This window comes from Mauremys mutica, chromosome 5 (genome assembly GCF_020497125.1).
Source record: "Mauremys mutica isolate MM-2020 ecotype Southern chromosome 5, ASM2049712v1, whole genome shotgun sequence".
NCBI classification, from domain to species: domain Eukaryota; kingdom Metazoa; phylum Chordata; order Testudines; family Geoemydidae; genus Mauremys; species Mauremys mutica.
In genome coordinates, this window is record NC_059076.1 from 123,363,383 (window position 1) to 123,377,032 (window position 13,650).

Sequence of the window (13,650 nt, forward strand, 5' to 3'; positions counted from 1 at the left end):
CAAACAATCACCATTGTTAACTATGGGGCAAAACAGTCCAAGCTGATTATCAGCCAAGACCAATACCACAGTATGATGAAAACTTGTACAGGAAAATGGCTTATGCCCCCTGGAACACCATCCAGATATTGGATCTCTTATTGGCTGTGCCCTTCCGTTTTCAGTCCATATGGATGAAGATAATAACTTGCACACAGAGTACCTTTCCATGAACACTCAGAAATGCGTAATCACTGTTTGTAAAAAGTGAGACTTAGAGAAGCACACAGAGAGGCTGTAAATTGCCAAGTCAGACAGAGTCAATGACACACCAAGACAAATAACCCAGAATGCCCAACTTCAAGTCCCTAATTCTAGCCACTAGAATAGTCATTTCCTTTCTTGATAACAGCACTCTCTAACAGTGAAATGAAGAGCTGCATGAAGCCAAGCACAGTATCTCCTCTCATTGGTTGGCTGGAGGCACAGTATTCAGAATGAGGCATCAGCAGAGCAGACAGAGAAGTGAAAAAGCCATAGGGAGAGGAGGAGACAAACAAAATAAAAATACAAAGTGGAAAAAAGCTACATCAGAACAGCCACAGGAGTCTGTATAGCATCCTGCATACAAAATACATCTCAAAATGTTTGATTAAAATTCAATACAAACAGAAACACAGACCATACATTGTCCAAGAAGTGAAGTATGGACACTATGGTAAATAAAAGTGAAACACTCAGTTATAAAGCCAATACCCAGACACTTAAGGTATGTCTACACTGCAATTAAAAACCTGCAGCACATGGGGGTTGCGCTGCAGGGCTGTTTCATTGCAGTGTAGACTTACGGGTTCAGGCTGGGGCCCAGGCTCTAGGACTCTGCAAGGTGGGAAGAGTCCTAGAGCCTGGGCTCCAACCTGAACACAGAAGTCTACGCTACAATGAAACAGCCCTGCAGCTCGAGCCCTGCAAGCCTGAGTCACCTGGCACAGGCCAGTTGCAGGTGTCTAACTTCAGTGTAGACATACCCTAAGAGCCACAAACAAGAAGAGATTATGTGCTTTCAGAGATCTTTCAAGACATAAAAAGTTGATGAGATGAAAAAATATAGGGATGCTGTTCCAGACCACAGAGCTGAAGAAGGAAGCCTAGTAACTGCGGCAGGATTGTGTGAAAAGAGGTAGGACTAGCGAGACACCTTGTGGCTATTTATAGACTAGAATTCTTGCTGAGGCAGTATTCAAGTTAACTGGCAATTAAATGACTTAACACCACAAACGTTTGTTCCGGGAAACGAAACACTGTGGCTTACCCTAGAATTCAGTGGGTCTTAATTAGAATTTACAAAGGTGTTAAGCAACTTGAGTTAACTGGCAGTTGATTAACTTGCAGTAAAATCTCTAGCCTAGACATATCCTGTATGTGAAGCAAAACTTGAAATATTTAAAAATGCAGAAGGCAGTTTTAAACTGGATCCTATTCAATGTACCCGGGCAGTGGCAATTTTCCTATCAAAACTGTTTCATTCATATTCCTTGTCCTATACAATGTGCTATACAATGGCCTGGTCTACACTGGGGGAGGAGGGGGGCGTAATCGATCTAAGTTACACAACTTCAGCTACGTAAATAATCTAGCTGAAGCCGATGTACTTAGATCGACTTACCGTGGTGTCTTCACCACGTTGAGTCGACTGCTGCCACTCCCCCGTCGACTCTGCCTGCACCTCTCGCCAAGCTGGAGTACAGGAGTCAACGGCAGAGTGCTCGGGGATCGATTTATCGCGTCTAGACTAGATGCGATAAAATCGACCCCCACTGGATCCATCACTGTCTGCTGATCCGGCGGCTAGTGTAGACATACCCAATGTGTTGGTGTCTGTGCATGTTTGGGGAACTCAGCTATTCCTTATTTCCTTAAGGTGCAGCAAGACAGAAGATTGTTTTGCACATAAAGCAAATAAATTTTGAGATATCTTCCTACACAAAATCTTGGGCAATAAGGTGACTGGCTAACAGAGGTACAGATGGTTAGGCTGATACATCTATGCAACAGAAAAACTAGGTTAGAACCAAGTTGCAGCCTGATAATCCCATTCCAGCCCTGACTGTAAGTAGGGTTGACACGTGATACACCCACAGTATTAGAAATAGTGTGTCAAATAGGGGCAAAAGTCAAATGCAGTCAGTCATGTTATAACATTTTATCTGCAATGTAGACAGGTCTTTAAGGTGCTCTGCTATTCCCACTAGATAAATGCAACTCCCAAGTGAAATGAAGTCTGAACTACCCTCTAGGTAGGGAGATTCAATATTACATATTTTATTTCTCAGAGACAGACAGAATGATGGCCACCCTTATCAATTTTTCAGCAGATTCTATATTGACAAATTATGTGATGCATGAGTTAGTCCTTAAAGTTAACTGGCCTTCATTTTTGAATTTGACCATTTTTGCTTTGAAAACTAGCTATATGCTCATTACCATGAACAGATGGGATTGGCATTGGTCACAGAACCAGAAGAGAGTCAATATTATTAATAGATTAAAGCCAGAGGGAACATTATGATTATCTAGTCTGCTCTCTGGCATAAAAAAAAATCATAGAATTTTTCTCTGTGATTCCTGTATCAAACCCAATAACATCTGTTTGGAAAGAGCACATATTTTAGAAAGACATTTATTCCTATCAAAAGATGGAGAATCTATCACACCCCTAGGTAAATTGTTCTAACAGTAAATTATGCTCACTTAAAAATGTGCAACTTATTTCTAGTCTGAAGTTGTCTAGCTTCAGTTTCCAACCATTATATTATACCTGGTCTACTAAATTAAAGAGCAATTGTCCAGTGTCCAATTACCTGATAAACCAGAGAGGATTTAAGGGAAGGTCTCCTGTAAAGAAGCTTGGGGCTCCTAAAGTCTGATACAGTGGGGAAACAACCCCCTCCTTTCCCCAGCCTCCCTTAACTTTCATATGAGGGGCAGGCAACAGGGTCCCAGCAATGGCCTGGGACCAGGTTGGGAAAGGGGAGTCCCAAATACATGGAAATAGAGGAAAGAATGAAGACCTGAACTGTATTCATAGATTCATAGCTTCTAGGACTGGAAGGGACCTCGAGAGGTCATCGAGTCCAGTCCCCTGCCCTCATGGCAGGACCAAATACGGTCTAGACCATCCCTGATAGACATTTATCTAACCTATTCTTAAATATCTCCAGAGATGGAGATTCCACAACCTCCCTAGGCAGTTTATTCCAGTGTTTAACCACCCTGACAGTTAGGAACTTTTTCCTAACGTCCAACCTAAACCTCCCTTGTTGCAGTTTAAGCCCATTGCTTCTTGTTCTATCCTTAGAGGCTAAGATGACCAAGTTTTCTCCCTCCTCCTTATGACACCCTTTTAGATGCCTGAAAACTGCTATCATGTCCCCTCTCAGTCTTCTCTTTTCTAAACTAAACAAACCCAATTCTTTCAGCCTTTCTTCATAGGTCATGTTCTCTACACCTTTAATCATTATTGTTGCTCTTCTCTGGACCGTCTCCAATTTCTCCACATCTTTCTTGAAATGTGGTGCCCAGAACTGGACACAATACTCCAGTTGAGGCCTAACCAGCGCAGAGTAGAGAGGGAGAGTGATTTCTTGTGTCTTGCTCACAACACACCTGTTAATGCATCCCAGAATCACGTTTGCTTTTTTTGCAACAGCATCGCACTGTTGACTCATATTTAGCTTGTGGTCCACTATAACCCCTAGATCCCTTTCCGCTGTACTCCTTCCTAGACAGTCTCTTTCCATTCTGTATGTGTGACAAGTGATTGTTCCTTCCTAAGTGGAGCACTTTGCATTTGTCTTTATTAAACTTCATCCTGTTTACCTCAGACCATTTCTCCAATTTGTCCAGGTCATTTTGAATTATGAATCTATCCTCCAAAGCAGAATGATTTATTGCTGGGTTATCCCAGATAAGTTAATATCACCAGCGGCCACCTAATTAGGATACATCCATTGCATACTCATCCTGAGCGTCCAGGATAAAGAGGAAGTTGTCTTCCTAAAGAAAGTTCAAAATAGTACAAATGCAAAACAAGATTTAAATCAATGAATTAAAATAAGGTTTCTTGCTTTCTAATTAAAATCATGATTAAAATTGATGATTTAAAATCAAAGTGATTTAAATCATTCTACCCTGCCTGTAATGGTCTCAGTCATGCCACATAACATGGTAATATTGCCTCCCTATTTCAACTTGATATATCCCTACCTAGAGATCCAAGGATCACATCTGCTCTTTTAGCAACCACATAACACAGGGAGAGTTAGAGTAAGATTACTTTTATTCTTTTGAAGTGATGTTACACAATTGGAATCTCCATCACTGGAGATTTTTAAGAGCAGGTTAGACAAACACCTCTCAGGGATGGTCATGACTTTGGAAAGTCATGGAAGATGGGAGAGATTCCAGAAGACTGGAAAAGGGCAAATCTAGTGCCAATCTATAAAAAGGGAACATAAGGACAACCCGGGGAATTACAGACCAGTCACCTTAATTTCTGTATCCGGGAAGATAATGGAACAAATAGTTAAGCAATCAATTTGCAAACATCTAGAAGATAATAAGGTGATAAGTAACAGTCAGCATGGATTTGTCGAGAACAAATCATGTCAAACCAACCTGATAGCTTTCTTTGACAGGGTAACAAGCCTTGTGGATGTGGGGGAAAGTGGTAGACGTGGTATATCTTGACTTTAGTAAAGCTTTTGATACTGTCCCACATGACCGTCTCATAAACAAACTAGGGAAATGCAACCTCGATGGAGCTACTATAAGGTGGGTGCATTACTCTCTATGAATGGTTTTCCAACCAGTTGTTATCAGTGGTTCACAGTCATGCTGGAAGGGCATAATGAGTGGGGTCCTCCATGGATCAGTTCTGGGTCTGTTTCTATTCAATATCTTCATCAACGATTTAGATAATGGCATAGAGAATACTTATAAAGTTTGCGGACAATACCAAGCTTGGAGGAGTTGCAAGTGCTTTGGAGAAAAGGATTATAATTCAAAATGATCTTAAGTAAATAGGAGGAAATTCAATAAGGACAAATGCAAAGTACTCCATTTAGGAAAGAACAATCAGTTGCACACATACAAAATGGGAAATGACTGTGTAGGAAGGAGTGCTGCAGAAAGGGATCTGGGAGTCATAGTGGACCACAAGCTGGGTCAACAGTGTAACAAAACAGTGCAACAACACTGTTGCAAAAAAAGCGAACATCATTCTGGGATGTATTAGCAGGAGTGTTGTAAGTAAGACACAAGAAGTAATTCTTCCATTCTACTCCACACTGATTAGGCCTCAACTGGAGTATTGTGTCCCGTTCTGGGCACCACATTTCAGGAAAGATGTGTACAAATTGGAGAAGAGCAACAAAAATGATTAAAGGTCTAGAGAACATGACCTATGAAGAAAGGCTGAAAGAATTGGGTTTGTTTAGTCTGGAAAAGAGAAGACTGAGAGGGGACATGATAACAGTTTTCAAGTACATAAAAAGTTGTTACAAGGAGGGAGAAAAATTGTTCTTAACCGATAAGGATAGGACAAGAAGCAATGAGCTTAAATTGCAGTAAGGGAGGTTTAGGTTGGACATTAGGAAAAACTTCTTTACTGACAGGGTGGCTAAGCACTGGAATAAATTGCCTAGGGAAGTTGTGGAATCTCCATCATTGGAGATTTTTAAGAGCAGGTTAGACAAACATCTGTCAGGGATGGTCTAGATAATACTTAGTCCTGCCATGAGTGCAGGGGTCTGGACTAGATGACCTCTTGAGGTCCCTTCCAGTCCTATGAATATACGAATTAAAGTCACATCAGCATTTTAAAACTTTTATACAAGGAAGAGTGTTACTGTATAGGTAGATGTAGCAAGATCAAATAAAGTTTCAGTTTTAATATCCAATGCAGCCTTATAACTTATACTTGTGGGAAAATGACTGTGGATTGTGAGCTTTGTCTCAGGTGGAAAAATATTATCCTTTATAAAAGAATCTATTTATGCACGGCTTAAGATGCTAATGAGATTTCTCTGGCCAGCATGGTTTCCCTTCTTTAAGATACCAGAATTCTATGTTTGTTTAGAATAATGTATAAAAGCAAAATCTTAGAAGTTCAAGCGCTTTAGAACTCTCTCTGAAACGTAAAACAAAATACATCTGTTAATGGATTTTAACAGACATTCACCTATAGCTAATCTTTAAATAATAGCAATTCACTGATAAAGATAGATGATCCTAGCTGGAAAAACAGTTTTCTTAACATATGTATTCCTTGAGTATTTTAGACCATCACATCTGTTGTTTAGTGATCAGGGCTGTGAGTTGGTCATAATTTATTGGGAAATGTCATGGTGAAAGAGTTGAGACATGGAAATGATGTTGAGTTAAAAATCATCAGCACTTATACTTTTTATTTTATACCCAACATAGCTTTTCAATCCACCTCCCTTTCAACTTTATTGCATAGGCAGTAGCAATTTCGATGTCAGAAAGTTCTCATAGAGCAGCTACTTTTCATGATTCTCCTAGCATGTATATGGCATTATTGTGATGAATGTGACTGAAATATCTACAGATACAAGAAACAAATATCACAGAATCAGAGGATCATAGACGTTAAGGTCAGACGGGACCATTATGATCATCTAGTCTGACCTCCTGCACAATGCAAGCCACAGAATCTCACTCACCCACTCCTGTATCAAACCTGTGTCTGAGCCACTGAAATCCTCAAATCATGGTTTAAAGACTTCAAGGTGCAGAGAATCTTCCAGAAAGTGACCCGTGCCCCATGCTGCAGAGGAAGGCAAAAAAACCCCAGGGCTTCTGCCAGTCTGCTCTGGAGCAAAATTCCTTCCCGACCCCAAATATGGCGTCAGCTAAACCCTGAGCATGTGGGCAAGACTCACCAGCCAGACACCCAGGAAAGAATTCTCTGTAGTAACTCAGATCCCAACCCATCTAGCATCCCATCACAAGCCATTGGGCATATTTACCGCTAGTAGTCTGTAGCAGGGTGCTTACCCTGCTCCTGCCCTGAAGGGCTTAAAACAGCCCTGGGGGAAGGTTGTGGCTGGGAGCTACTAAGCTGGGCTGATTAGGGAAAGTAGGCTCAGCTGTGGCCATGCCCCAATCAGGCCCAGCTGGCCCCTAAAAGAGGCTGTGAGCCAGGCACCCAAACAGTCTCTCTCTAGCTGTAGAGTGAGATGGGCCTGGCTGCAGGGAGCTAGAGACAGGATACCTGAGTGAAGCAGGGCTGGGGAAAGGCTGAGGACCTGGGGAGCTCCAGCCTGGAAAGCTCTAAGCTGTGGCCTAGCACAAGGCCAACAGGTACTGGGGGTTGCAGAGGGCAGCCCAGGGGTAGGCCAAGGCAGCAGGTCCAAACCCAACCTTGCCAGTGATGAGTAGGCTGATACTGCAGTCTGCCCCAGGGCATGGGGCTAGACAATGACTGGCAGTAGCCATATACTGAGGCAAGGTGGGGATAGAGGGTGGAGGTTCCCCGAGAAGGGGAGACCCTGAGAGAAAGGGGGTTACTGCCAGGGGGCAGCATCCCAGGTAAAAGGGTACCGGGTCCAGGGAGGGACACGGGGGCCAGAGGACAGGCGGATCATCGGCCTGCAGAGGGTGCTCCGGGGCTGAATCAAGCTAATTCGTAGGAGTCACCAGCAGGAGGCGCCGCAGGGGTGAATCCGCTCCTCTACATAGTCAAAGATTAATTAATTGCCAAAATTAGGCTACCCCATTATACCATCCCCTCCATAAACTTATCAAGCTTAGTCTTGAAACCAGGTACGCCTTTTGCCCCCACTACTCCCCTTGGAAGGCTGTTCCAGAACTTCACTCCTCTGTTGGTTAGAAACCTTTGTCTAATTTCAAGTCTAAACTTCCTGATAGCCAGTTTATATCCATTTGTTCTTGTGTCCAGATTGGTACTGAGCTTAAATAATTCCTCTCCCTCCCCGGTATTTATTCCTCTGATATATTTATAGAGAGCAATCATATCTACATTTAAAAACATCAGAAAAATAGGTGATCTTATAGACCTTCGGGGAATTATTATTCTCACTAGTCTACTATATTGTACCACCACTGTGTTGTCATTGACCTCCTGGTTCCCATGCAGTCCATGGTTGAACTCTGCTGCTCTCCATTATTACCTCTCAATATTCATCCACTTACCATACTATTCACCCATAGCATTCAAAAGAGTCTTAAGAAGTTAAAAGTTGGGTATTTTTGTTGGGGAAAAAACTGATATAATGGAAACCATGATTCCAATGTAAGTCAAAATAAAGGTCCAACCTCCCAAGGAGCTGATATGCATTGAAGTTAGCCCTACTGTAAATACACTTTAATTCAAATGAATATTTCCTCTCATGAAAGCAGGAGGTAGAAGAAGCAAGTATAGATTTGGGGAGAGATGTGGGGCAATAAGACTAAGGAGAACATTACTAAATTGAGTGGCCATATTAGCAACCACTGGCTGCAGCAAAACTAGGATCACATTCATCATTCAGATCACAGTCTAGCCCCCTTTTAAACAAGGAGAAATTTACCAGAATGATATACATTAACATAAGACAAAGCACCTTGACCATAGACTAGACAAAACTGATAGGCCAGAGATAACACACACATCCCATGCAGACCTAAAATGTACAGGGTAACATTGAAAAGATAATGGTATAACTGAACTATTAAGCACAGTTGAGCTGATTTTAATAATGAAATTATTATGCTGCCCAGCTGCCACTGGAAGAGACAGGAATAAAGAAAGGCCTACGGGAGACAAACTTGTAAATTGCACAAGGCCAGAAATATATACTTACTACAAATCTACTGTTCACTTTTTCTAAAATTCTTTTTTCATTTAATGCCATCGATTCTCCTTTTCTCTTCTTTATTCTCTTTTTTTCTAGCTTTTTACAAGCATACATTTTTCCTGTTGCCCGCACTTGGCAAGCGCATACCTAATGGAAAGAGGAAAGATATGTCAGATGTACCAGGTTTTACACTGGAACAAAAACAGTTCTCTCTTTTCTAACCCCCTTGGGAGCCCTGAAGACAAGTAAAATACAGGAGAACCAATTAAAACTGTTTCATGGGTGGACACACTGGGTTGTTTGGTTTTGGGGTTTTTTTTTGTAACAGTGGAAAAGAATTGTTACACGAACCAACTGTCTTGTTAGATGCAAGTGTTTAAAAGTAAAAATTCTGCCTTTTCAATTTAGATCAATTGTAATTCACCAATTTACCAATCAAATCTGTTATTTATTCAAGGAACGAAGAGTGTAAGTTTCCTTTTCCTCATGTTCCCTTTAAGGAGTTGCAAACACAAGTAGAGATCTCACAGTACTCACCTCCCCAAATCCTCCTTTGCCTAGTACTCGGTAATGTCTAAATGTGTTCTTGGTTACTGGTTGCCTAATAGACAGAATGGAATAATTACTGGTCTAATTTCCAATTATATTTTTTGTTTTTCTTTCAGAGCCCTGTTTGTTTCGGTTTCTTTCCTCTTGTCCTATATAACTTCCATGACCACCAGACTACACAATGCCTTTCCTTCACCTGAGTGGATGAAAGGATTAGCATACAAACTGAATACCAAAGGAAAGGTGCTTTTGCTCATGTCCACTGGCTCCCCCTTGTGGGCAGCAAGCAGTCACTACAAGCAGAATGAACAAAAATTTAGGATCTATGCCACCGCCATGCATGTTGGTTGTTCTTCTCATGCATGGTTTGTGAGGAGACAATGTTTCAAGCTGGGATTTTCAAGTGTTCACCACTGACTCAATTCTTTTCCCACTGAAGCCAGTACAAGTTTTACCACCTTGCTTGTTCTATGTTTCAGAAGTATTTGGTCTAGAGGTCTGAATATAAGTTTCCTAGTTTTCCTCTTGCATCTACCTCTAGCTTACTTAAACAAAAGATTTTTCCACTAATAGAAGCCTACAGTGAAAATCATGGTTAGGAAACTAGGAGCCTAAAGGAGCAGGCTTGATTGTCAAGAGTACTGAACATCCAGCAACTGCCACTGACCTCCTTCTAGGTGACAGCTCTTCTGAAAAAATCAGGCCACTTATTTAATGGCTTAAAATATGGATTTAGGACCCTTAACATAGGCCCTTATTTTAAAAATCTTGGTCTCTACGGTTGGGCAAGTCACTTAACCTGTGCCTCAGTTAACCCACCTATAAAACCAGTTAATTACCTTACCATACAGTGGGCTTAATGATTAATATAATTGTATTATAATAGCACCCAAGGCCCCAATCAAGTTCAGAACCCCATTGGGAGCTATGCACTATACAAACACACAGAAAGATTTTTAAGTTTAGAGTAGTTAAATGTAAAATGCTTTGAGGTCATTAAACAGATGCTTTCATTATTAATACACATCTACCACAGCTCCACTTGTTTGACATCTCATCAGCCCATTACATCTTGTCTTTTAGACTGTACGTTCTTTGAGGCAGGGAATGTCATTTACTATATTTGTACAATGGGGCCCCATGTTGGATGGCTTTTATGTACTACTGCAGTAAGTGTTAAATATAAAAATACCTTACCTTTCCAACCATTTCCACTGTAAAAAACGAGAGAAATAGATGCTTTTTTGATAAGCCTCAAAAGGTGCTCCACTTAAATAATCCTGGACAACCCTGCAAAAACAATCCACGTTTATGTTGGTAGACTGGCGCTATCAGGGATGAGAAGCTAACCACTTCATTAGACACCAATTTAGATGTATCAATTAATCTGTCAGGAGATGGAGTGAACATATTACTACACTACACAATGAGTTTATCATACTGCACTACACAATGAGTTTACTGTGCCTGCCTCAGAAAGAGTGAGCAGCTAGTACAATTCCATTGAGAACTGTGCCTGTAGGGTCACTAGTGAGTGCAGAAGTAACATATCGTGCTTATTTTAGCGGGTTGGAAGTTTTAAAATAATTCTTGAGGAATTAGAGCTCAAAATGACTAACCCACCAGCAGAGCTAATTTTAAGGTGGCATGGGAGGTGAGACAAACCCCCCATAAGCATGGCCTGTTTGGGGATTGCATGTAGAGGTCTGCACTCCCTTCCCCTGTCGATCATAAGGAGATTCAATTTTGGGACAAGAGGTGAGGGTTTCAGGTGTGGAGACAAAAACAGAAGCACTTCTCAGCAGCTTTCCAAGGACAGCCTGATCAGAGGATGTGGCTCACCTTGAGAGCTGGTATCACTGTCCTATCATGAGTATAGATGCAGCCATTTAAAAAGATATCTGTACATCAACAGCATGGTACTATTGAAAGAGGGATAAGATGGCAATTTAACTAGATCAAAAATCCTTGAAGTGCTCCTACTTCACTTTTATTTTTTACTCACAAGCATTCCTTTCCCAGAAAGTCTCCATCACCTATACCTTTCCCAGAGATAGCATCAACATAAAGTTACTTTGGCTGCAGTTTCTAACCTCTGCCCATAATTGCTTTTAGAAGCATTACTGAACAGTGCAATCCCCAGCTTCCCAACTACTCCTAAAATCTTGGTATCTGTGTAGTCAGGGGAATGAGTTATCAGACCCAGCTCAGCAGGATACTATGCATCAGCTGCTATTTTACAACTGGAATAATTGACTGTTACAGTTTCACTTACACAAAAACATCTCAACCAACTGGGACACAGTCTATCAGGGTACATTACAACTGCCAAAAAACTTCATAGCAAAGTTAGACCGCTGAAGACACAAGACAACTGACAAACACATTTTAAATCAGAGTTATAAGCAGCACAGTTAACAAGGCCTTTGAATTCCCAGATGCAGATCAATGACACAAACAGAATAAAAATATTTTGTGCCTTGAGATGAAAAAACTCTTTAAAGCACAGACTCTGGTTTGACATAGTTAACCTGTTCAAAACAAGTACACTTAAAGGACTAATTGTTAATAGTTTAAACATGGATTTAAGGCAAAATTCTCCTTTTAAGATCAGTTTGGCACATTACAAAGAGACATTGTCTTTAAAATGTGATTGAGTACTCGATGATTTTTCCTGAATTCTTTTTAAGAATAATCCAGCTAGGCAGTGGGTGTGTTGAGAATGTTACTTATTAATACTAGACAATCATTTCAGATGGGTTTTATCAAAACTGTTAAAGTGGTTTTGGAATACAAGTTCCATTGCTAAGATGACAGGGTTGCGATGCACAATTTTGCATCCACATCTTTCATTTACAGAATGCATGTAATTGTGCCCACTGAAATAAATGCCTTGTTTGGCGGGGAAAAAATAAAAGCCTCTCTGTGTCTATGCAGAGCAGACAGGGCCTCATTTTTAAAAGACCAATACAAAGTAATTGCCTAGCATACAAATTATCTGCCTCAGAAGAATATAGAGGTGAGCGGACCCTTTCCCGGGATTTGAACTTTGATCATTAAAACCACCCTTCCAAACCTGATGGTTAGGCCTGTACACCACTTCCCTCAAACTAAGCAACAAAATGCAAGACAAGATAAAAAATGGGAAGGCCTCATCTTGCTGAACACAGACATTCACTGGAAGTCCAAAAAAAGGAGGTCATCTGTTTAACTTTTTAGTAGTGTGTATTCTGTGCATCTTTTTTATCTCTTATTCTCAAATTATGCATAGTATTTAGTTTTCAATTGATGGGGAGGTGACCCAAGCTGTGACTCAAATGTTGCAGGCTTTTCGGCAGACATGATCAAGCATGCCTAGAAGAACCAGTAATATTAGAAGTGTAAGGGCTCTAGAAGACTGAACATTTGTAAATATGTACCATCCTTTTGAGAAGAGTCCTTTGCCTGGTGTAGTTATCTGAAATTTATGATTTTACACTTTCCTTTTTATAAAAAGGAAAAATAGTTTCTCTCCTTTACTGAAGTAAAAAAATAGGCCCCTACAAATGAGAGGGGGGAAAAACAATGAAACTATACATAAAGTAAAACTGGAATAAAGAGAAATATTTCTCTAATTTATTTCAGCTAGAAAAATCTTAGTTCTTACCATTAATAATGGGTACAAAAAAAATTCAGGAAGTAGTGTGATTTTTTTCTTAATCTGATATTTTTTAAATGCAGTAAATCAGAATATTTCCCTATCAACTTCATTGGTTCACAAGAACAAAAGAATTAAGAGAAATGGAAAGGCAGGTTAACAAAACCATGCAGGCAGACTCTGCTGCCCATGAACAGCCCTAAAGACTTCAGTTGGACATTGTTCAACCAGAATGCTCTGCCTCCATAGATCACTTTGAAGAACAGGAGCCTTTATCCCTTGCCACCTTTTCCACAAATATATGAGATTCATACAGCTAAAATCCAGAAAGTTAGTTATTCATCCCCTGAAGTTCAAAGAAATTTGTCCTAAACCACATTTAAATGCTTAGGATTTTTTTATTTTAAATGATGAGTACTCCATCCCCTCCGAACTCCCCTTCCACCAGCAACACAGATCCCCAGTCATGATGCACAGTGAGGAGGCCTTCACTCCACATCAAGTGTGTCTGCAAAAGGAACATTTGCCTAGGTGAAGGTCTTCTAGCTTCCACCAGCCAATTTATTCTGATATGCTACTTTGTTTCAGTAGAGGTATAAGTTG

At 40.6% G+C, this 13,650-nt stretch overlaps 1 protein-coding gene across 1 annotated transcript in view; it reads right to left on the bottom strand.

Annotated features, from left to right (window-relative positions):
• Positions 1 to 13,650, bottom strand: part of GRK4 (G protein-coupled receptor kinase 4) — a 71,818-nt gene that overhangs the window by 19,730 nt on the left and 38,438 nt on the right. Inside the window, exons 6-8 of the mRNA XM_045018928.1 lie at positions 10,608 to 10,700; positions 9,399 to 9,462; positions 8,868 to 9,008 (exon numbers count right to left, since the gene is read on the bottom strand). Of these exons, the coding sequence (XP_044874863.1) occupies positions 8,868 to 9,008; positions 9,399 to 9,462; positions 10,608 to 10,700 (298 nt within the window). The remainder of the gene's footprint in view (positions 1 to 8,867; positions 9,009 to 9,398; positions 9,463 to 10,607; positions 10,701 to 13,650) is intronic.